Source organism: Cajanus cajan, chromosome 4 (assembly GCF_000230855.2).
Source record: "Cajanus cajan strain Asha chromosome 4, NIPB_CcT2T_4, whole genome shotgun sequence".
Taxonomy (NCBI): Eukaryota; Viridiplantae; Streptophyta; class Magnoliopsida; order Fabales; family Fabaceae; genus Cajanus; species Cajanus cajan.
The window spans coordinates 14848610-14873681 of NC_138520.1; the positions used below are offsets into that span (position 1 = coordinate 14848610).

The window sequence follows — 25072 nt, forward strand, 5'->3', positions numbered from 1 at the left end:
AAAAGTTAAACAAGATTTGAGACCATATTCTTGAGAAGCAGGTAAATATATGACAAACAAATGCAGTTGATCCTGCAAGTGTGATGCTGACGCTGCACACTTTATATCAACCAATCCAAAGTAGAATATATTAGGGATGACCCATCAACATTAATCCGATCGTACATAACTCAATGATTCAACTCTTTTCTGGATTGTACAGAAGCAATTTAGTCTTCTGTAGTGTACTATTATTCCCAAAGTTATTGGTTTATGCCTCACTATTGAACCTAACGAATTCTAATTTTGGGCTCAAAGACCTTATCAAATATAAGTATGTTCAATATATTGAGCTAATTCAATTACAAATTACCATCTGTGAAGAAATAACGGCTTTAGCATGTTTAAATTTGAATGGGCTGCAACAATTATTTGTTCCTGTTCCAACACAAGTATGCGCAGAAAAGTAATCACACTTATTGCAGCACGTGCACTTATAGTTTATAAATGAACATTGCTTAATAGTGTTCACGCCTGAATTTACTACAGTTTTCCCCTGGGGATATCTCCATCGCTTTCCAGGCATGATGTTGAACTTTCAGGAACAGCAATTATCTCCTGCAACATGCTGTACAGCAATAAAGGCAGTTCAGAAGGCGTGATTACAAAGAAAAATGACTCAGATATAATTCTATGAGATTGAACTACGGATAACATCAAACGGGAAGTGCTCCTTGATTTTGAAAGATGCTAGTCGTCGAGTCATATCAAACAACGTGCCGGGTAAGGGGTTAACATCCCTTCTATGACAATGTTCCCAAATGTAAAAGTGCAATGGGAGGAGGACTAAATCCATGATCTCTTAAAATCACATGGCAAACACAAACGCTATTTTTCCTTACCAAGAAGACTAAACGCAATTTTTAATCAGTCAACAAAGTGCTTCTGTGGATGTGTGAGGAACTAGAAAGGTAGAAGAGTTATATCTACAATTACCAGTTAGACATCACAAACAAAATTTATAACAATCCAAAATTAACATAATTAGTCGAAGAGCTTTTAACTCGGTTGGCATTGGTCATGCGATAATGATTGAAGTTTGATCTTGACCATTTACACTTCCCCCTCCTCCCCTGCCCTCCTTTCTTTATCCAGGTACTTGCACCTCCTATCTATATATGCACGTAGTAGTAATAATAATGATAATAATAATAATAATAATAATAATAATAATAATAATAATGACGATGATGATGGTGATAGTAGTGGTAGTCACATCAGTATATTAGCAAAAAGCTTTTCAGGCACATCCATCACAAAGGTTTTTTTAATGCTTTAAGTACATCCAGAAACTTTGCACCTTAGTCTTGCAAATAATGAAGTCCATTCTATTTCTAACATTAGATGTGTCTTAGTAAGTTCTCAAGGTTCACATAACAGTGTCAGACAATTCAATACACCGGGACTACGGACTTCATAAGTTAAACATGGAAAAACTACATCAGTTTACAGCTAATACTTAAAGAAATAAGGTTTGCACTCTGCACAAACAAAGAGCAGAAAGTATGAACCATTTTAGGAGTGATCCACTTACTAAAAGAGTAAGTCTACTTAGACTTATTCTATTCAATAACTCATGTTTTACATATTTTTTTTTAAATATGTAAACTTAATCTATGCATTAAAATTTTTTAATTCAACGATTAAATTGTTAAAATTTGATATATAACATGAGTTACTGAATGAAGTTTAGGTAAATTTATTCTAGGAATAAGTGGATCCCTCCTCTTTTTGAATTAAACATCTTTCCAACAATAGCATTCACCAAAAGAGCGTCCAACATCTGCAAATTTAGAATTTCAGTAATTACTTCTGTGATCCCCTAATGGATAATAGTACATTATTAGGTACATTTGTAACCATAACAAAGTATATTTTTCTGATCAACAGTTAAGAGTGCCTTAGCTTCATCATTCAAAATTGACAGTGTCTGGGATCAAAGATTATGTATTTACATCCGTGAGTGATCCAACTTCATGTACGTTCATACAGAGACAAAAATACAGACAAACAGCACTTTCTTGGTACCTATTTCACACCCAATTCACCCTCGTGATTAGATTTTGAAAAGAATAGCCAACCACGGTGTTGTATCTATCTAATTGTTTTTCTCTATGCACACAACTAACTTAGACTCTTCTAGCATAAATCTAATTACAACTCATAATGAATCACAAAAAAAAGGTATTTTGCCTTTTCACTTTATCTATCTAACCTCCCAATCCTAGAGATCTTTTACCTTGCACATATATATATATCTACCAAGCATAATTTGTTAACTAAGAAATACTTGGTTTTCAAACAAGAAAAGAGATCATAATGAAGGTGAGTCTAGACTTTTCCCATTGACAATGAAAATTTTCTTCCAGTCCTTCATCTTCATCCCTGCCTTTCCTTATTGCAGTTATTTCAATGGGTGCATCGAAAACTTCGGCAGAATAGTATAGATCCTTTCAAGGATTTCACACTTGGTATTGAGCTGTCCTTAATATCTTATCTCGTATAATCCATTTTTTCCTTTCTTTTTCTTAATGGGAGTGAATGAAAGGGGAACAGAATGTTAGCAATGTAAATGGTCTTTAAGGCATTCAGTGAAGGCTAAAAACTGCCATCAGTAATCAGTCACACCTAGACACAACTAATTGTGTGACTAACTGGCTACTGTCCATCAATGAAATAGCACAATATGTGTATTATATTGATTTTTCTAAGCTCTAGAGTCTGAATAATAATCTAACCAAAATGCTAAAAGACTATGGCTAGAGTAAAACTAGGCTTTTTAAACAGACAAAGAGCACTACTGTGCTCGAAACATCTGCTTCCCGTTTTATCAGGTTGGTAGCAACCACTAACCTACTGCAGATAAAAAAATTGCACTTTTATCACTTTCAAGGACCCTTGTCCACATTTAATTCATCTGATTATTATCCTTTCTTATCTCATGTTCCGTTTTGCTGTTTCCAGAGTACAAGGAAAGTAAAACAAATAGAAAGAAATCAAAGTTTCTCCAATTTATGTAGATGATAGATTGCTAATTTCACCAGTTTAGTAATTTCTTTTGGACTCGAATTTCAGGAAACCCTTGTACTTGCCTTACAGTGCAACCAACACTTGACAATCAATGCTCCCAGACAAAGCCAAGCTTCAGCTCCATAAATCAACCCAGTTTCTCAAAGCCACACCATCAGGAAAGTCAAACATCTTATTCTGGATTGGTTAACAGCAGAGAAGATAAGTGCCAAGAAGAAACACCTGAAATCATCTCTGATCTCTTTGAAGGTTTTCTAACAATTGGAACTCTTGGAGCAGAAACAGTCACCAATGAGCCTGGAACACCAACATTTGCAATGCCTTCGGAAAACATAACAATGAGAAATGAAGTGGTGACAGAAAATGAATTGAGTCACATAAGTTATGCGCTTGAGACATTTCTTGAGGCTGAAAAAGAAGAAAGTCTCTATGATTCATCAGGAAGAAACAGCTATGTTAGCACCATCACACTTGGTGGAAAGGAAATAGATGGATCCAAAGCTGAAGATTACAGAAATAAAGTTGTATGTCCACTGCAAGGATATTTACTGGGGTCCTCATTTGAACTACCAGAAACAACACAAGTAAGGAAAGAGAGAGCATCACTTTCTGAGCTACTTTATAAGACAAAGGCAGCAAGTCAAGATTGTACAGAGACAGGAGTAAGAAAAGAGACACAGGTCAAGCAAACACCTAAGTCAGCTGCCATGCGTATTATTAGAAAGATACTTAAAACGGATCACAGTTCTTCAAAAAGCTGCTACAGTTCCAGGAATGATGCTGAGTCTGCTTCAACCAATAAAAAACTCCAAAAGGTTGGTCTCTATTACTAGATCTTCTGAACCACATTTCACAACAAATCCCATGGTTGTTCTATCACTCATTACCTTTGGTTATTGTCTTATCATCTTAGCAACATATCAATGAAAATTGACACGCATGTTCATTTCTTTAATCACACTAGAAATAACGTAAAAAAGGATGAAATCAAACACCCTATACAAACCAGATTGTGAGAATCATCTCATGCTCAGATTTATTGGCCAAAAATTATCAATAAGATAATAGCATAAATTTATTGGTTTCTTGTTTCCATCTAGAATAAAGTAGAACACAGTACATAAAGGAGAATCTAAAGAAAACCAATATCCCAACATTTAAAATTTGTAAAGCATATCTGAAGAACATTGGCTGAAGGGATTCCCATCAGCATTTAAAATGAAATCAGGCCAGAAAGTAACGTGTTAAATGTCACTCCTGGTCTGAAAAGTGCCAGAACAAGTTTAGCCATAAAAAAATCTTACAATTTCAATACAAATGTCTTGAAAATATACTGAATAAAACTATCATGTTATAACTAATTATTTGGTCCATTCATCTGTGGATATGCAGGTTCTACGAATGTTTAACAGAAAAGTCTATCCTGAAAGCCTCATAAATGGAAAAGATTTCATTAAATCCGACAAAGGTGAGATAAAAAATCTTCCTCCTGAATCCTTCCATGAATATAATAATGAAAACTCCACAAACCCAGAAAAAGGCAAAAGATTTCAATCAGATACCAAATCAAGAAAGTGGTCCCAACACTATAAGACCAACTGGAACCCACCACAGCCTGGGCTAATTTGCAGTAGCTCAACTGGAAACAATGAGCACTGGATTAAAACAGATGCAGAGTGTAAGTACTACATATTTTTATGATGCAGTTCCTTCCACACACATAGTTACACAAGTTCGATAAATATCTTCCATTAGCATAATTTTAAGTATTTGTTGGAAATATTATGTGAAAAATGTAGGAAAATTAGATCTTGCAGTCAAATTGAAATTAAAATTGAAGATGAAAAATTATGATTAAAATACCATCAAAAGTTCATAGAAGAGGATGCCTATGTATAGGTTTTCAATCAATTTAAAATTCCTAACAAATCTTATCTGCTAACAACTCTATTTGTTGATATTATATTGAATAACTGAAAACAAAAATATAAAAATAACACTATAACAATAACAAATATCCTATCTAAAATTTATTCAAAATTCAAAATTTAAATAAAGAAAAATCTCATAAATCTAACATTCCTTGAGATTTGCCATGAGCATCACAAATTTTAGTTATGAACTCCAAAACTTGATTTCTAAAGTGCCATGTCATCAAGTTGTTGCACATCAATTTGTTGGCCCAAATCATTGTCTTCATAGTCATTCGGTCTTTAAATACCATTTGTTGGGATTTGTTATATCAAATACATCTCGCATAAAAGTGTAATCAAATCTTCCATGTCAAACATTACTCTCATCAATTTTAACAATAAAATCATGATCTTCAACTAAATCAAATTTCAAATAAAAGTTGTTTTTAGTCATCTCAATCTTTGCAATCTCTAAACCATGTTCATCCATGATAAAACAATAATTCTCTTTAAAAGAGACTCTATATCTATTCCTTAGCATTTGTGGAACACTAAGACGATTTTGATCCAATTCTGGAATGTAAAAAACATCTTTAACAATTATCATACTTTCTTGGTTGAAATAGAAATTGTTCCTTTTCCATTGGCTTGCACAATTTCACCATTTCCCATCTTAGACTTTCAATTCAATTGATTTGTTAATGGAAGTAAAAAATGATAAACATTTAGTCATGTGATTAGTGCAACCATTGTCAATGAGCCAAGTATTTAATTCATGTGAATTGAATTCTTGAGATGTCATAAATAAATACTCATCTTCATTATCATTTTTTTCTTCAATCACATTTGCCTATTTTTCTAGTTGTTCAAATTGATTCTTCTTTAATCTGCAATACTTTTTCACTGTGGCCATTTTTATTGCAAAAATTACAATGAAAAAGAAGTTTATCTTTAAACCGACAATCTTTTTTAACATGGTTCTTTGGCAATGAGAATAAGCAAAAAAAAAAAAAATTCTTTTCTCGAAGAATCTTTTAACTTTTCCTTTGTTCTTATTGAAAGTTCGTGACTTTCCAAAATTCCTTCCACTGTGTTTTGGTCAAAAGACACCTTCAATGACTTCATCACTTCTAATGGAGACTCTTTGCTCTTGTGTGTGGAACTTGTTGGTCAATTCAGTAATTGTGAGAGTTTGCAAATCATAAGACTCTTCAATTGCAGAAATCTTGGCTTCAAATCTTTTAGGCACTAAAACCATGATTTTTTTTACAACCTTTCCCATCTGTAAATGATGTTTCACCAAGAAGTTGCATTTGGTTCACAACATCCATTAACCTACCAGAATAATCTTTGACAGATTCATTATCCTTCATCTTTATCAATTCAAATTCTCTCTTCAATGTGAGAAGCCTAATAGATTTGATCCAATTCTGGAATGTAAAAAACATCTTTGACAATTATCAAACCTTTCTTGGCTGAAATAGAAATTGTTCCTTTTCCATTGGCTTGGACAATTTCACCATTTTTCATCTTGACTTTCGATTCAATTGATTTGTCAATGGAGGTAAAAAATGACAAACATTTAGTCATGTGACTAGTGCAACCATTGTCAATGAGTCAAGTATTCAATTCATCTGAATTGAATTCTTGAGATGCCATAAATAAATATTCATCTTCATCATCATTTTTTTCTTTAATCACATTTGCCTATTTTTCTAGTTGTTGTTTAGGCTGATTCTTCTTTAATCTAAGATACCTTTTCACTTTGGCCATTTTTATTGCCAAAATTACAGTGAAAAAGAGGTTTATCTTTAAGCTAACAATCTTTTTTAGCGTGGTTGGTTCTTTGGCAATGAGAATAACGCAAAAAAATTTCCTTTTCTTGAAGAACCTTCAATTTTTCCTTTGTTCTTATTGAAAGTTTGTGACTTTCCAAAATTCCTTCCATTGTGCTTTGCTCGAAAGACACCTTCAATAGCTTCATCACTTCTAATGGAGACTCTTTGCTTTTGTGCGTGAAACTTGCTGGTCAATTCAGTAATTGTGAGTGTTTGCAGATTACAAGACTCTTCAATTACAAAAATCTTGGCTTCAAATCTTTTAGGCATCGAAACCATGATTTTTTCAACAACCTTTTGATCTGTAAATGATATTTCACCAAGAAGTCACATTTGGTTCACAACATCCATTAACCTGCTAGAATAATCTTTGACAGATTTATTATCCTTCATCTTCATCAATTCAAATTCTCTCTTCAATTTAAGAAGCCTAATAGATTTGACTCTGCTACTAACTTCAAATTCATCTTGAATCTTGTCCCACACTTGTTTAGCTGTTTCCAAGTCCATGATTTTAGTAAAAATATAATCTGCAAGTCCTGCATGCATGCAAGTATTGGCTTTATCTTTCTTCAACTTCTGCTCCTCATGAGCTTTGATTTGTGCAATGGTTGGATTTTTTCTCAATGGTGGTGGATCAGCTTAAAAAATTACAACGTTCCATAAACCTTAAGATTTTAAAACAAATGTCATTTTAATGCTCAAATATGATAATTTTTACCTTTAAACATTGGAATTGCAAGTGAATTGGTGGAAGTAGACATCCTTGCACCAAAAATTGTTTGAACAATAAATCACTCAATTTAACATTCAACCTCATTGTGTTTAGTGCTCAATAAAAGTTTTCCTCACAGCCTATACGAAGCAAGCTCTTGATACCACTATTGGAAATATTTTGTGAAAAATGTAGAAAAATTGAATCTTGTAGACAAATTGAAATTAAAATTGAAGATGAAAAATTATGATTAAAATTACCATTAAAAATTCATAGAAGAGGATGTCTTTGTATAAGCTTACAATCAATTTAAAATTCCTGACAAATCTCATCTATTAACAACTCTATTTGTTGAGATTATATTGAATAAGTGAAAACAAAAATATAAAAGATAAAACTGTAACAATAACAAATATCCTATCTAAAATTTATTCAAAATTCAAAATTTAAATAAAGAAAAATCCCATAAATTTAACAGTATTCATAAAAAGTCTTATCTCAACAACATAGAATAGTACAAAACTAAAAATTTACAAAATAAAGAAATGACATGTTGATCTTATGATGGGCCATTGACACATGTATACAAGACAAGAAAAAAACAAGAGGGCGGATAAGAGTGTTGGACCAAGGAGTGTTGAGTATTATTGTGCAACAACGAGAGAAAAGGAAACTGTTAAATAAGAAGGGGGTGAGAAATAATTTGGTTGCTTGAGGCAGGGAGGGAAGAGTTTGTGCATCAGCTATGATTGTATTCTCTTCTGCAGCATTTTTCTGCAGTTTGTCCTCCACTAACTGAATATTTTCAGCATTAATACCAATTCCTGTATCTAAGAATTATTTACATAACAGAAATACAGATTAGGTTACAACTTCTTGCACTTAGATACTTATAAAGATAGAAATGTTGTAGCATAATTCTTCTTTCCCACTGCCTTTAATACTGGCCTTACAAAATCTTACAAATTATACCCAAACACCCTGCCAATAAGTATCGAGTAAAATATGTTTTTATAAGAATGTAACATAACACCAATCTCAAAATAATCGTCAGCAGGTTTCTAGATTTCAGTACAAATAATATATCATGAAGTATCATAATATAAGCAGGACTAAATTATAATTAGATTGTATTTATGTATTATTACTAATTAATAATTTTTGACATTGTAGATTTGGTGCTGGAGCTGTAGAAACTTAAGCTGTACTAAAGTGGTGATGAATTAAGCCTCTATAAGAGAGACTTCTCAAACTAGTATTGATATTATGATCATGCTATGCTTGTACTTAGAGTGATGATAATGCATTGAATACAGTTGTGAGTTTTGTGCAATTCCTAATAAATAAACGTGTTTGATTTGCTTTTAGTAGTTTTTTAAATTTTTTTGAGGATGCTTCTTGTTTCACAACTGAAGTAAGACAAAGCCTAATTAATGAGTTTGTTACAGAAGTCTGCACAAATTATGTCCGCTGTTGAACTTGATTAAGGTGAATGAATTAATTCTGCTACTTTGCCTGTATCAAAGAAGAGTAGAGCCTTTGCCAAAATAAAATAAAATAGAAGAGTAGAACACAAATGAAAATGAACAAATAGCCCACAACAAAAGATATGCATCATTAACCACCAGAATGGATTTCCAGGATCTGTTAGGTCAATATAAACTCCCTCCTCACAAGGGTTTAAGAGACAATGCAAGTGACCCTCCGATAGACCTAATGACAAGATTGTATAGGTGTCTGGTTAAAATAAAAGCAGCATAATTTATTTTTAAAATGATACTCCCTCCAGTCTATATTATTAGACACAAATTATAAGGAAATTGTCCTTTTTATAAGGCACTTTACAATCTCTGTAAAACATTCATTTTATATTTCTTCTTTTGCCCTATTAAATATTGTGAGAATATATGCTTCATGATTTCGTTTTATAAACCCATCAAAATCAACTAATATAACTACTTATATTAGCCGATGTAATTTGGTTAAAAGTGGCTTATAAGTTATAATAAAAACCGGAGAGATTAATATATAGTTATCTTACTCGCACAGATTCTTATATGCATATTAAACAATTATATCTCTAAAATTACCCCACTCAAAGGCCTTCGGCTTGAAACTAGGTAAAGCATAGGCAAATGCTGATATTGTAACTTGACTATGAAAAATGGGAGTAACAAGAATTAAACTCGTGACTAAATTACCCCACTACTTGTCAGTCATAGAGGCCATGAGACCATTACAAAGACTAAATGTCTGGAAAGCTTAGTTATTAATCGCCTAAGAATAGTGTATTTTATATCTCTAACAGCTGCTAAAGTACAGTTTCTTGCTTTTTCTTTTAAAATTTTCCAGTCTAAGCATCCAAGGTGCAGTAGAAAATATATCAAGCAATTGAAGATCAAAGTTTTCAAACCTCATAGCATCTAATGCTGATTAACAAGGCAATGAACATAAATCATAATTGCAGAAATTCCTCTCTAAGGTTGCCGCCCATTTCCATTCTCCATGATCGGTCAACTAGACTTGCAAACTCTCTGAAATGCACATAAAAATCTCCATAAGTAAAATTAGTAGGTCACAAAGTATTGGGATAGAAAACAGAAACAAAAACTTCTCTTTTGACAAACAGAATTTATTATGATAGAGGTACAAATGTAAGGACAAGAAATCCTTAATGTTAGAATACATTAGTATATCATTTTTGGTATTACTGTAGTAGGGTGCACAAGCTCTTATGTTGAGCTTGCTGTATTGTATTCTTTTCATTAGCTTGTTAGGTTGTTACTATTCTGTTATGTAGCTTCCTTAGTACACATACAAAACCCTAAGGTGTGTTATGTACTCTTCAGCAACTAACTATATATAGTTACTCTTCTATTGTAATCTTCAGATTACAATTCATTCTCAATAACACAGTATTCAGTTTCAATATTTCTCTCTCTGCTCTGATTTCTGTTAGTTAAGAAACTAAGGATGTGTGGATCATACAAGGAATCTCTCTTATCTAGAACAGAACGGAGATTGATTATTCAGCAACACCAAAAGAGAATAATTCAGTGAATTCCCTACCATGAGAAATAAAATTCCAGGAAACAGTAGTAAGAGATGAAGAATAAAACTGGATTATTTATGAGCATTGTGCAAATTAGAGAGATAAAAAAGTCTAGGGAGCATTAGAAACAGGAATATTACCCACCCAAAGGTCCAAAATTTTATATGGGAACCATCACCCAAACCCAAGGAAATAAGCAATTTGAAAGAAGCATAGAAAATTTCCAATTGCTAGCATGCTAGGTTCAACTGCTGAATTGTCACCCCACTCATTTGAATGCAAACCATACTTTGGATAATCTCATGTCATAAAGAAGTAGTCTATAAACGAAAAAGCAAACAAACATTTAGCACTGCATGTTTGATTTAGATTAATTTTGGAGAAATAATTGCTTATTTTTGAAAATCTCTCCAAGTAGACAAAAATAAGTAATCATTTCTCTAAAACAACTTCAACCAGACATTCACTAAAGCAATGATTTTGGAATCCAAACTTCCAAGCCCCAAACCTCACTTTTTAGGTCTACAGCAGGTCTCCCAATTAACAAGGTGATATCTAGTAAACACATTAGTCATTCCTTGTCTGTTCCAACTTAAGATTTGTGTTTTTAGGTTAATACTATATATTTATTTTTTTGGTGAAATCATGAGGCATCGCAAAATGTTTGGCCCATTTGAACTGCCCATGACACAAATCCCCATTTGTCCACAAGATTGTAAAGTTAATATTATATTTGATAACTGTATCTTACATTCTTACTTATGTCACATCCTACAACTTCTATAATTTGTTGTCTCTATCAATGTTGTGTTATATTTGCATTCCATGTCTGTATACGAGCATCCTATCCTAAACCTTTTCAAGTCTATCAGTAATCAGTAATCCAAACTAAATTCCTGATCTCAAGACAACTAACAGATACTTTGGTAAGTTGCCTAATTGCAGCCACCCCTTGCCCATCTTAATTGTGGCCTCTGTGGTCTGCCTTCATTGCAGCCTCTGGCACCTTCATTGTGCTGGGTGTGAGGGTTTAGGGCTTAAGCTTAAATCACCAAGAGATATGGCACACATGGTGCTTAGAAGGCTTGAACAATCCTCACCTTACAAATCAATTTTATGAAGTTGAGTTAGACCATAAGCCAAAATTCTAAGAGGATAGAAGAAAAAATGTGTCTAAAAGAAGTGAAAATATGTAGAAAAAAACCTATCCAACCATCAAGGCATTTGTATTTTCTTCAAGCACAATCTTATAATACCCAAATATCATGAATTACACCCTAAAGTCACATCAAGAATTTCTAATCACAACCCCCACATGATTAAACAGAACCACAAAGTAGAAAAAGCTCAAGATTCCATTTAGTGGCTACCAAATCAAACTATTTAAATATCACCAAACTGTGACTCTTTTGAGTTCATGATGTTCACAAACTAATAACCTCCGCATGTTAGTTACCTACATAAAACCAAGCATCTACCTTGATATGCAGAAGTCATGTAAATATCAGCACATGTTTATCCATCAATATATCAACATCATTTTGAAGCTCACCAATGTCTTTGTAACAATCAAAGTTAGAATTCTAAATGGCAATTGCCAATGCAAATCATCAATTAAGCAAAAGAAAAACCCATCCTTGAACATCAATTATGATTAAAAGCCAGATAAACAAAACTAATAAATTGGAGCAACCTCAAATCATGGCTAACAACTAGCACAGTTAATTCCTTTTTCAGATACTTCAGGAGCTTCACAACATCTGCACGTGCTTTCCAATCTGATCAATGGAAAAGTATTAGATACAGCTTAAAAAAAGTGTAGCTAATTAAAAAAAAAAGATATATTTCTCGAAGAATTAAGATTCACATCCTTCAAATTAAAATAACTATAAACATGCCCCCAAGCCTTGGCTCAAGTGGCTTGATCACATGATCATATTCCATTGATGTCACTTGGCCCCAACTCTACCTTACCCTACCCTCCTCACACTACCTCTTAAATCTACTTTGTTAAAATCAAAATAAAAGTAAAGGGTTTTGCTAAAGAGTTTCATAAGGGAACTGGTTGAAAACCATTAAATATATCCCATAAAATGGTTTTGTTTACCTAAACAGCAAGTGTCAGATGACTTTTGCATTTCCAAACAGCAAATGCTTCTTTTTCTAATAAAACTTTTCTACTTTTGTTGCCTTAACCGGCGGCCAAAGCATTTGCCAAAAGTAAAAGAAAAAACATAAACAAGTGATAGTCCTAAAAAAATATATCACAATACCAAATCACTATTGTGCTCATTATTCATAGTTTCCATGTGATCTAGCATAGGAGTGCCTAACACATTATTAATGTGATTATATGTTATGTGATACAAATCACTAACTTATCTATTATCGAACTCCAATTTTATTTTTTATTAATTGTAGTCTGCTGATTGATTCTAGGATAGATGTGTGGCCACACAAGAAAGGACAAGATATGAAATGATTGCATATGAGAAGATATTGCTATGACACCTCTCAAGGTAAAAAAAAATGATAAAAAAATTGGTTAAGGTGGTTTGGACATGTGCAAAGATCATTGGAGGCACCAATGTTGAGCGTACATCACACGGTTTCTAACCTTGTAACCATTGGAGGCAACAATGATGAGCATACATCACACGGTTTCTAACCCTATAAAAAGGGGTAAAGAGAAACCAAGGACAATGGAAGAAATTATTAAAAAGGGATCTCATGGCGAATCATATCCTTGAGAATTTGGTTTTTGACCAAGCCTAATGGCATCATGTGATCCCTATAGCTAACTTCACTTGGTGGGATAATCCTATTGTTGTAGTTTTTGACTAATTGTAGTTTGCTGATTTTATTCTGTTGCCATAATTTGTTTAGTCAACTTTTAAATAAAGGGACTAGGAAGGCTTTTTCCCAAAGTTAAGGAGATAAGAGATTTAGTGCCAAAGTTAAGGGTAATGAGTGGCAGGTTTGTGTAAGGAACTTGTTGCCATGTCTCGCCTATATATTCATCAGTGTAATAATTTTGAATAAGAAAAATTCTGGAAAACAACTTCTACTATTTATCTAGGACAAGTACTAGTGTTTACAAGCCTAGCCCAATACCACTACTAACATAATGAAGACTCATACAACTATCACTTTGTTTGGTAGGGAAGATAAAAATAGAGCAGATGAAATCATGAAAATAGGTAGGATATAAGGTAGAATTTTTGGGTTGTTCGGTTTAAAAGAAGTAAAAGGAAAATTGAAGAGAAATATTTTGAAGTTGTTTGGTTTGGAAGGAAGGACAAAAAAAGAAGTTATAATATAATGTAAATACCTATTAGGTTGCAGAGAGAAAAATGCAAGAAAGAAAACTTAATATTCTGAGAAAATGAATTAATCACTTACAAATGATAAGAAATCAGCTATATATAGCCGTACAAGAAAAGAACCCAAAGGACTAATTAATTGTAACCAAGAGTTAGTTACAGAGTACAGCTATCACGATAATGACAGACCCAAAGAAACAACTTTAAATACAGTGATAATACACACAGATTACAGAGTAAAACTCCACTAATAATACCTATTATGCCCTTATATATAACAGACTAACATGATGATATGCATTTAATTGACTACACCATAAATATAATCGATTAATACAAATGCAGCAAGTATAGGTTATAATTTAATCGATTGTAAAAAATAATTAATCAACTCCATAGAAATGTTGGGGATTGCAAAATATAAAGGTTTTTAGCACATGATCAATTAACTGCACATTCTACCTACTATTTAATTAAATATATAACCATTAAAGAGACAAAATCAAGTATGTGTATATGAAAAGGACACATGCATGCATAATTAAATTAAAATGAAATAAAAAATCAATTAAAGTGAAACCAAATTCAATTAAAATGAAATGCAAACTGTTTAAATTAAATCACAATTGATTAATTTCAAGTGATAATCAATTAGAATGAACATGCAGTTGATTAAAAGTAAGTTATAATCAACACAAATGAACCTATAATATTAAAAGGAAGTTATAATCAGTTAAAATGAATCTATAATCAATTAAAAGGAAGTTTTAATCAATTAAAATGAACATCTAATCAATTAGAATCAACACAACAATCGATTAAAGCTAATTTGATAATTGGAAATATTAAAAACAATAGATAATCGATTATTCCCTGCGTAACTGATTATCTCCGCTGTTAATAGAACAAAAACCGTATGTGATCGATTAATCTATCTAAAATCAATTAATACTTACCCATGTCAGCGAAAAATCAAGAAAATCAACAGATTAGATGGATATATTTGGAACTTGTCTTCTATTATTCACGGGCAACACAATTTTGTTGCAATTTCCACACCCTTCACCAACAAAAATAAATATGTGGAGCCCACTCTAATTTCTCTGCTTTCCTTTCTTTCTCACATGAACCAAACAGAACAAATTTTTATTTTAAGCTCTGTTGTTTGCTCTCTCCCTAATTTCTGGTCTATCTCTTGCTCTACTGAACAAAGTGTATAAGAATCCTTAAATAAATTACATTAAGGGGAGATTTGGTAGAAGAGAAATTTTTTCATGTTCGAGAATCATGGTTTCCAAGAATCATAAATCCTATGAATCATGATTCCCAAGAATGATTTAATCTATTTGGTTGGTCATAAATGTTTTTGGGAACGTTTATAAATGTTACTTGAGAATCAAAAAAATTTACTACATTAACTAAGTAAATTAAGATAACGTAACATTTTTACAAGAGCAGAACATTATTTTTAACCCAGGAATGTTAGATTCCCACCTACCCCCATGGAAACAATTTGGTGGGAAACTTGTCTAAAAAGAATTTCCAGAAAACCATGTTTCCTAGGAATGTTATTTTTTAGATGATAAACCAAACGGAGAAAATGAACATTCTCAACTTTAGATTCCTTGAAAAGTAAAAACATTTTGCATACCAAACACCTCCTAAAAGGATAACTCTATGCATGAGGCTCCCACCCCTTGGGATCTGAGAGGATAAATGAATGTAGTCTTAGCCCCGTTGATTGATCACAGGATTTGAATCTGTGATCCCCAAGTCACAAGGCAACGACTTAAATGTTGTGCAAAGGCTCTCTCCCTAACAACAATTACATTACAAAAGAAAAGGTTTGTAAAAGAGAAAAATTGTAGCAAAAGAAGGATTTTAATAAGATTTAATTTAAGACTTGAATGGGAAGGAATCAACAAGTTCATTGGGTGCAATAGCAAACTGCAAATAGAATCAAGAAGTTAGAGGTTGCATTTTTATACCAAGTCCAGCAAGTGGTTCATCCAATATCAATAGATCAGGGGTTTGCACCTGAAAAGTACATTTGGAAAAACAATTAACAATATGCCAATTGATGATTGGTTGATTGACAACTAAATTTAGTAAATGAGAATGCATCCATAACTATTGAGGAGCCAGCATGTGAAGGCATGAAGCAATAACAAGCAGGCATTAAAAAAAAACATCTTACTAATTGTATTGCCAAGGCAAGACGACGTTTGTAACCACCACTGAGGGAGTGAGGATTTTTATCCAATGATATCCCACTTAACCCAACCTATATTGATATATAAGTAAGAGCATTGCACATGAAATATATAAATACATTATAAGAGAAGAAAATTTTAAATAATATATTAAATTAAATAAAAATATAAAAGATAAAGTTATATATAAAGTATAAGAAGACACTTGGTGGTATACAGAGGCATAACTACCCAGTTAATTGCCCTCTGTAGCCCTAGAGCAAGATTCTCCCTCAGGTAATGGTTACCCTTTTGCCTTGGCCACCCAAAAGTGACTTCATCAAGCACATTATCAGCCACAAAATACCTAGGTTGAAACACCAATATATGTAGAACTTTAGAAATGACAATCCAATAAAAACGAAAAATGATCAAACAAGATTTACAAATGCCTTAAACTATAACAACAAACCACTTGGACTAAAGGATCAGAAAAGGTTCAATTTAGTGTCATGAGCTATATGAAAGGTATTTAAACAATGTACTGCCACAAATATTTTGATAATACGATCAAAAGAGTTATCCTTCTAAGTTCAAAATATTTCAATTAGAACAAAGAAACTAATGATAGATGAAAGTTATCTCTAATCCTACTAAAGGTACTGTATTGCTGACTGTTGTTGGACAAGTGCCTGAAAAACAGATTTGCATAAATCTCTTACTTTCATGTCACAATGATATAACAGATTTTTCTGTGTCAACAAAAAAAATATGTTATTAGGAAGTGTTGGAAAGTTGCTTTAATTGTTGTTACCCCTAGTCCACGTTAATTGCAGCCTCTTTGAGGGTTGCCTAAATTGCAGCCTCAAGAAGCTATGTTTAATCCTACATCACCTAGAGATATGACTCACATAGAGCTTATAAGGCTTGGGCGAATCTCATTGTACAAACCGGTTTAGTGAGGTTGAATTAGCCCTTAAGTCCAAATTCTAAGATGGTTTCAGAGTTCAGAACCTATCATGTATCCTATTGGAAATAAGAATATTTTATGAGATAGGAACTCCTTTGATGTTTATTTTTTCAAAGTTACCTAGATTCTTGGTATAGCTAGGTTCAATGCATCATAGCAAGTAGTAGTATCTTAATTCTAGTAAATTGTTTTGGCATTAATTATCTTTGTAATTCCCTTGTATATAATTATAAACAAATCCATTCTGCAGGGTGGAAAGATCAGTCAAGCATATTCAGAAAATATTTGTTTCTCTCTTTTTAACAGGTCCATTATTGGGCTTGGGCAAATGCATTGTTACACTCTAGGCCCATAGCCTAGGCATGAAAGAGTGTGTTGGAAAGTTATCTTAATTGTGGCCTCTTTTGGGGACTTCATTCGATTTTGTGGAGTTGAGTAAGGCCTTATGATGGTTGGAGCTCATGTATTGGACAACCCATTTTGAAAAACAAGAAAGTATAGAAATATAGATGATAAGAAATTCTCCATAACAGATTAGAGAAGAACAATGGAGGTAGAAAAACAACAAAGAAGATACATAAATGAAGGGTTCTCCAATCCCTCTGCAAATTTGACAAAAAAAATCATGCAAAAATCCATGCAAATTAGACCAACCAAGAAGCTTGAAAATGCATCTATCTCATAACAAAGGAAGACAGAAACTTTTCTTGAAATCAGAAAACAAGTCCCTCTTTGATCCTTAATCCTCAAAATAATCAACAGAAATTGAAAAAAAAACTCTGAAGGCACAATCACTTCACCAAAAACACAAGAGCAGTTTCCACAGGGATATGTATTCATCAATACAACAAAAACCATTTTGGTAGTTGGTACACAACTTAACATATTGGTTGATATTTAACTAATGTATAATATTAATGTGTGTACAGACTTATTATTGGGAATTTGGTCTGCAACACATTCATGTATACGCTGCACTGCTTCCTGTTTCCATGTCTATTCTTCTTGGATCGGAGCCACATGAAATTTGCAGGGATCCCAAGAGTCAAATAACATAGTTGATGTGTAGGTCAAGATTTACAACAAAAGATTACACCAAATGCATGCCAGAGAGTAACAAAATCTCCTAACTATATCCAATTAGTTTATATTCATACCTCTCAGGAAATTGGAAGACAATACCAACCCTTTCCGGCACCAAGGGCTCTGGAGGTTCGCTAGGATTTCCATCATTGCCGTACTTCTGGATGCAAATAGATCCAGAGGTTGGTTTGCTTATTCCTGCAAGAAGCTAAACAGAGAAATGCGAGCCAATTTGATGAGCAATAATGATTATTCAACAAGATACATCATGCACAAATGGTCAAGAACAATCATCTCTTCTACCACTAGAAGGATAAAAAGTAAGACCTGCAAGAGAGTTGTTTTTCCGCTACCACTCTGTCCGAAAATTAGACCTAAACTGTGGCAAAGACATAAATAAGCTGCCACAGATATACTAAAAAGAACTAGGAAGATACATTATTAACAAAATTCATGGGCAGGATAATCATCTCAACATTGAAGTCATAAATACAATGAAATAAAGGCGCGCAGAAGTACCTTTTCTCTGGAAGTGAAAAACTAACTGAATTTAGAAGCCTAAGCTGAGTCCCTGGTGGTTGATAGCTAACATCTCTAACCTTAAGCAAAAAATATCACAGTTCTTTAGTACATACATTCCTGCAATTTCAAAAGTAACATCCCAATTTATGCACATTTAAGAAACCCAAAGCAATTATGAAAGCGGCTAAACGTGAAAGCAAAATCAAAATCAATGGACACTTTAAGCGTGTGTTAGGGTAAATATCCGCAAAACCGATTTTGAATTAAATTGGTAATGCAAGATTGATTCGGTTAAAATTGATTTTAAAGCGTTTGGTGAGTGATTTAAGTCGAGATTCGTTTATCCTATATGCTTTCAACCAAACGAAATAGCTAATTTTCATCGCTTCTAGTTCTTTACCAAAGCCAAACACACGCTAAGAGAATTTTTATGTTTAACAATGGAGACAGTGAAGTAAAAGCTAGTGGACAAGGGCATACTTCAAAAGAGGAGTAATTGCAGTAGATTCTGGGAAGCTGAGTCGTTGGGAAATTGAAGCTGCAATGGCGAATATGGTGGAGTGTGAGTGGGGAAGAAAATGGATGCAATTGAGGAGAGTGAGAGAGAGAAACGCACGATATGGGAAAAGGGGAAAGCGATGGTGGTTGGAGGAAGCGCAACCCAATGGGTGGTGGTTTCGTCATGGCGGGTAGAAGTTCAGTTCTGTTGTGTTTGTGTCTTCCGTGTTCAGCTACGGCTGAGGGAAATACCACTCCACGGCTCAACTATTCCATTAATTTCTCTAGATTGAACTTAATTTTAGCCTTTTTTTTTTCTTCTAAATTATAATTTTGATTACTCTATTTTTATTAATATGTAATTTTTTTTCTTCCATTTTAAAATAGAAATATTTAGTTCTGTATTTTTAAAATTAGGTAAGCATATTCATCTAGAGAATGATGTCCTGGGCCCTTTTTTCTTAAACCTGAAATCACTTTTGTTAGATAACAATCCTACATGCCTTAGAAGTATATTCATTTTAGAAGGCTAATCTACAAACTTAGCAAGATCATTCCCAAGTTATATGTTTTTAGCTTACAATGTTGTAAACTCATTTGGTTTATTCCTTATGATTTTGTGTTTAAGAGTCTGAATCTCTTTGGTAATGTCTAACAAATCATTTTGAGTTTTTCATTTTCTATTTGTAATAATTTGCACTTTTCTTTAAATTTTTTGTGCTTAAGAGTGATCATGCGAGAGTTTGCCAAAAAAAATTCATAGGACATCTCCTCTTCATCAGAACTATCTGAAGAACAAAAGTTAGAATCAAATTCTACCTCCAATCTTATTTTGTTTGCATATGTCATGAGACAAAATTTAGTCTTATCGTTTGAACTGCTATTACTGATGTCTTGATCCTCCTAGGTGGCCATTAGAATCTTCTTGGCCTTCTTTATATTGGTCCATTATTTTCTAAGTGTTACACATTCAGCTTTTATGTGTCCATACATTTAATACTCATAACAAATGTCCTCTGTTTTCTTTTTGGACAAGTCTCTTGAACTTATCCTTCTTTTTTTTGGAAACTCCTTAATCTTTCCTTCTTTTTAAGCATGTTCTTGACTTCTTAAACATGAGAGATATTTCATCATCCGCTGAGTTCTCAATATCTTCATCTAAGAAGTTATGTTTATGTTCAACCTTTAGAGTTTTGCCCTTATCCTTTTTTTGTTGGTTTCACCAATCCTTAAAGCAACAGAATCATTTGCTTTTAGATGATCCTTTTTGTTTAAATAGACTTCATGAACTCTTAAGACTCCTAAGAGTTCATCAAGTGTAAGAATTTTAAGATCTTGGGCTTCTGATATAACAATTGCCTTTGGTTCCTAGATTTTTGGAAGACTATCCAAGATCTTAAGATTATTTTGAGTTTTAGTAACTCAATTCTGATATTTACTATAACTTAGTCCCTAGGAATTTTAGCCTATTAAGAATGGTATGAAACCTTCCAAACATCTCATTAATGGTTTCATTCTCCTTCATAGAGAACAACTCATAGTGTATCTAAAGAGTAGCAGCTTGTTTAAGCCTCACATCTTTAGTACCCTCATAAGTTAACCTAATGACTTCCTATGGAGAAAAGACACACACTAGAAGGGGGGCTAAATAATGTATATAAAAAACTCACACGTTTGAATAGTGAAAATAAAATGAACTATCAAATGAAGCATTGGAGAAGAGTCAAATGAAGCATTAGAGATTTTTATACTAGTTTGCCTCAACCACTGAGACTACGCTTAGTTCTCAAGCCAACTAGATTGAGTTCTACTAACTTTTACAAAGTTACAAGTATTCTTTTACCAAGCTACTTCTGACTCAATCCTAAGTAGTCTTTGACTTGTATTTTCAAGTAACTACCCAAGTATTCTTTAAACAAGTCTCTCCAAGTTTAGCACCAAGTATTCTTTCAACCAAGCCTTTTTAGGTTCAAAGACTAAGTATTCTTTCAAACAAGCCTTTTCAAGTTCAAACACTAAGTATTCTTTCAAATAAGCCTCTCTTGGCTCAATACTAAGTATTATTTCAAACAAGTCTCTTCAGGTTCAACACTAAGTATTCTTTCACACAAATCTCTCCAAGCTCAACCCTTACAACATGGTAATGGATGATTACAAAATTTTTTCATCTTTTCTAGATGTGATGTAATCAATAATGAAAAACACAAGTAATCTACAAAGAAATATGTACAAGATTTACAATAAGATGCTTCTTTGTAGTTTTTCAACTCTATGTATTTTTGTATGCTTCTCTAAACAAATTTCTCGATGCATATCACTTCTATTGCTTTTGTTCTATATATGTCACTCTCTCTTTGTTGACCATTGCGGCAACTTTGAGTTAAACATATAATTTGTTTCATGAGTTGTTTCGTCTGTCTTCTTTATTGATCATAGAAATTATCATTGATGCATTTAATGCTGGCATTAAATGCCTTTCAGCAAAGTGTGTATTTCGTATCTTATCTAGCAGGCTATTTATCATCATTTCCTTCTAAAATGAGAAAGGACAAGAGCATACATCAAAAGAGGAGTAATTGCAGTAGATTCTGGGAAGCTGAGTCATTGGGAAATTGAAGTTACAATGGCGAATACGGTGGAGTGTGAGTAAGGAAGAAAATGGATGCAATTGAGGAGAGTGAGAGAGAGAAACACACGATATGGGAAAAGGGGAAAGCGATGGTGGTTGGAGGAAGCGCAACCCAATGGGTGGTGGTTTTGCCATAGCGGGTAGAAGTTCGGTTCTATTGTGTTTCTGTCTTCCATGTTGCGGCTGAGGAAAATACCACTCTACGGCTCAACTCAACTACTTCGGTGGTCTTTAAACTATTCCATTAATTTCTCTAGATTGAATCTAATTTTAGTCTTTTTTTTTCTAAATTATAATTTTAATTACTCTATTTTTGTTAATATGTAATTTTTGTTCTTCTATTTTAAAATAGAAATATTTAGTCCCACATTTTTAAAATTAGGTAAGCATATTCATCAAAAGATGATGTCTTAGGCCCTCTCTTCTTAAACCTGAAATCACTTTTGTTAGATAACAATCCTATATGCTTCCCGAGTTGTATGTTTTCAGCCTACAATGTTGTAAATTCATGTAATTTATTCCTTATGATTTTGTGTTTAAGAGTATGAATCTCTTTAGTAATGACAGGTCATTTTTTGAGTCTTTCATTTTCTATTTGTAATTATTTGCACTTTTCTTTAACTATTTTGTCTACATCTATTACGAGACAAATGTTAGTCTTCTCATTGTCTGAACTGCTATTATTGTTATCCTGATCCTCCTAGGTGGTCATTAGACTCTTCTTGACCTTCTTTTTATTGGTCCATTGTTTTTTGGGTATTAGACATTCAACTTTTATGTGTCTATGCATTTTATACTTATAACAAATGTTCTCTTTATTTTCTTTTTTAGACAAGTTTCTTGAACCTATCCTTTTTTTTTTTTGGAAGCTCCAATATTCCATTCTTTTTAAGCATGTTCTTAGATTCTTGGACATGAGAGATATCTCATCGTCTGTTGAGTTCTTAGTATCTTCATTTAAGCAGTTATGCTTATATTCAACCTTTAGAGCTTTGCCCTTATCATTTTTTTTGTTGGTTTTACCCATCCTTAGAGCAATAGAATCATTTGCTTTTAGATGATCCTTGTTGTTCAAATGAACTTCATAAACTCTCAAGACTCCTAAGAGTTCATCTAGTGTAAGAATTTTAAGATCATGGGCTTCTAATATAACGGTTGCCTTTGGTTCCTAGATTTTTGGAAGACTATCCAAGATTTTAAGATTGTTTTGAGCTTTAGTAACTTAATTATGATCTTAACTATAACTTAGTTCTTAGGGATTTTAGCCTATTGAGAATGGTTAGAGACCTTCCAAACATTTCATTAATGGTTTCATTCTCCTTCATAACGAACAACTCATAATGTATTTAAAGAGTAGCAGCTCATTTGAGCCTCACGTCTTTAGTACCCTCATAAGTTAACCTAATGGCTTCCTATGGAGAAAAGACACACACTAGAAGGGGGTTGAATAATGTGTATCAAAAACTCACACATCTGTGAAGTGAAAATTAAATGACTTATCAAATGAAGCACTAGAGAAGATTTCGATGAGGCACCAGAAATTTTTATACCGGTTTGTCTCAACCATTAAGACTATGTTCAGTTTTCAATTCAATTGGATTGAGTTCTACTAACTTTCACTAAGTTACAAGTATTTTTTTACCAAGCCAATTCTGGCTCAATCTTAAGTAGTCTTTGAGTTGTCTCTTCAAGTAACCACCCAAGTATTCTTTGAACAACAAGTCTCTCCAAGTTTAGCACCAAGTATTCTTTCAACCAAGCCTCTCCAGGCTTAAACACTAAGTATTCTTTCAAACAAGCCTCTCCAAGGTCAAACACTAAATATTTTTTTAAACAAGCTTCTCCCAGGCTCAACACTAAGTATTATTTCAAATAAGTCTCTCCAAGCTTAACACTAAGTATTCTTTCACACAAGCCTTTCTAGGCTCAACCTTTACAACAAGGTAATGGATGATTACAAAATTTTTTTGTCTCTTCTAGATGTGATGTAATCAACAATGAAAGTACAAGTAATCTACAAAGAAATATGTACAAGATTTACAATAAGATGCTTCTTTGTAGTTCTTCAGCTTTGTGTATTTTTGTATGTTTCTCTATACAAATTTCTTGATGCATATCACTTCTATTGCTTTTGTTCTATATATGTCACTCTCTCTTTGTTGTTTGAAGACCTGATCCTTTTATAGTAGCTTTAGAGAAGATGATCGTTGCGGTAACTTTGAGTTGAACTTATAATTTGTTTCACAAGTTGCTTCGTCTATCTTTATGTTGATCCTAGAGATTACTATTGATGCATTTATGCGAGCATTAAATGCCTTTCAACAAAGCATGTATCTCTTATCTTATCTAGCAAACTATTTATCGTCATTTCCTTCTAAAATGAGCATGGTAGAAGTAATGTCAGCGTAGAGTAGTGAAGTCAGTGCAAAGCCGTCTTTTCTAGAGCCTTTTTCCATGATATCCAAGATTTTTCTTTTTGCTTCTAATGAATATTTTGTCTTTTCCTTCTTTAACAGATTTCAAGAGTTCTAAAGCTCCTTTCTTGTTTGATCTATCAAGGAATAAAATATTTAATAAAATTTAATGTTAATCTCACTTGAAGGTATACGTTTATTGCATAGAGACAAACTGTATGTTTTATCTTATTTTCTTCATCTTACAGACGATATGTATTTCTCACATTTTATTTGATGTAGTATATCTTTGTAGATATTTAATTTTTTTTTAAAGGAAAATTTTCGTTTGTTATCATTAAAACTTAAGGGATCCAAGATTGTCTTTTGACTTAACATTTCCCACATTTCCTTAGCAATCTTATAACTACAAAACATGTTGTACTCCATTCTTGACAAAGAGCAAGCTAATATGTATCTTACCTTTGTGTTAAACTACAAGACGTTGTAGTCTTCTTACATGTACTCACTTTTTGGCTTGGTTACAAAAACATAACCACCTGTGATGATCTTCTAAGGATGATTTTAGGTGGACTTAATGAACATCTCTATCTTGTCCTTCCAATATGGGTAGTCTTCTCCATTAAAAGTTGGTGGCCTTGTAAGAGAAGCTCCTTCAAGCTAGTACTAACCTTCATTGTTTCCCATCTTAGGATATTTTCCTTTAGCACAATTAGATGCTTAACCCCATCAAAGGTTGAACTCTAATGCCAAACTGTGGAGAAAATAAAGACACTAGAATAGGAGGGATTGAATAATGTCAATCAAAAACTCAACACTTTTTCAAAATAGTACTAAGACCTTATGAGTGCAGA

The 25072-nt window shown here is 32.9% G+C and overlaps 2 protein-coding genes across 16 annotated transcripts; one reads left to right on the forward strand and one right to left on the reverse strand.

The window, feature by feature from the left end:
• Positions 1-27: 27 nt before the first annotated feature.
• Positions 28-19462, reverse strand: ABCI11 (non-intrinsic ABC protein 14). Of its 14 annotated transcripts, none has more exons than XM_083072305.1 (10): positions 19158-19456; positions 18675-18754; positions 18483-18534; positions 18230-18363; positions 16355-16469; positions 16108-16194; positions 15899-15947; positions 12281-12365; positions 9949-10069; positions 28-607 (listed from the first exon to the last, which is right to left on the reverse strand). In XM_083072305.1, the coding sequence occupies exons 1-9, from the start codon at positions 19359-19361 to the stop codon at positions 9991-9993; spliced, it is 885 nt and encodes a 294-aa protein (XP_082928431.1). In that variant the 5' UTR covers positions 19362-19456; the 3' UTR covers positions 28-607; positions 9949-9990. The 14 variants fall into 14 exon arrangements, 9 of the variants coding, with proteins under 9 accessions (XP_082928431.1, XP_082928435.1, XP_082928432.1 ...); XM_083072309.1 differs by lacking the exon at positions 28-607 and adding an exon at positions 718-1822 and having other exon boundaries at positions 19158-19457; XM_083072306.1 differs by lacking the exon at positions 28-607 and adding an exon at positions 7981-8365 and having other exon boundaries at positions 19158-19457.
• On the forward strand, positions 2025-8902 carry LOC109787667 (protein LAZY 1). 2 transcript variants are annotated; one of them, XM_083072303.1, is made up of 5 exons: positions 2025-2364; positions 2444-2510; positions 3115-3884; positions 4462-4537; positions 8709-8902. In XM_083072303.1, the coding sequence occupies exons 1-5, from the start codon at positions 2359-2361 to the stop codon at positions 8726-8728; spliced, it is 939 nt and encodes a 312-aa protein (XP_082928429.1). In that variant the 5' UTR covers positions 2025-2358; the 3' UTR covers positions 8729-8902. The 2 variants fall into 2 exon arrangements, with proteins under 2 accessions (XP_082928429.1, XP_020201794.1); XM_020346205.3 differs by having other exon boundaries at positions 2026-2364; positions 4462-4747.
• Positions 19463-25072: the final 5610 nt, after the last annotated feature.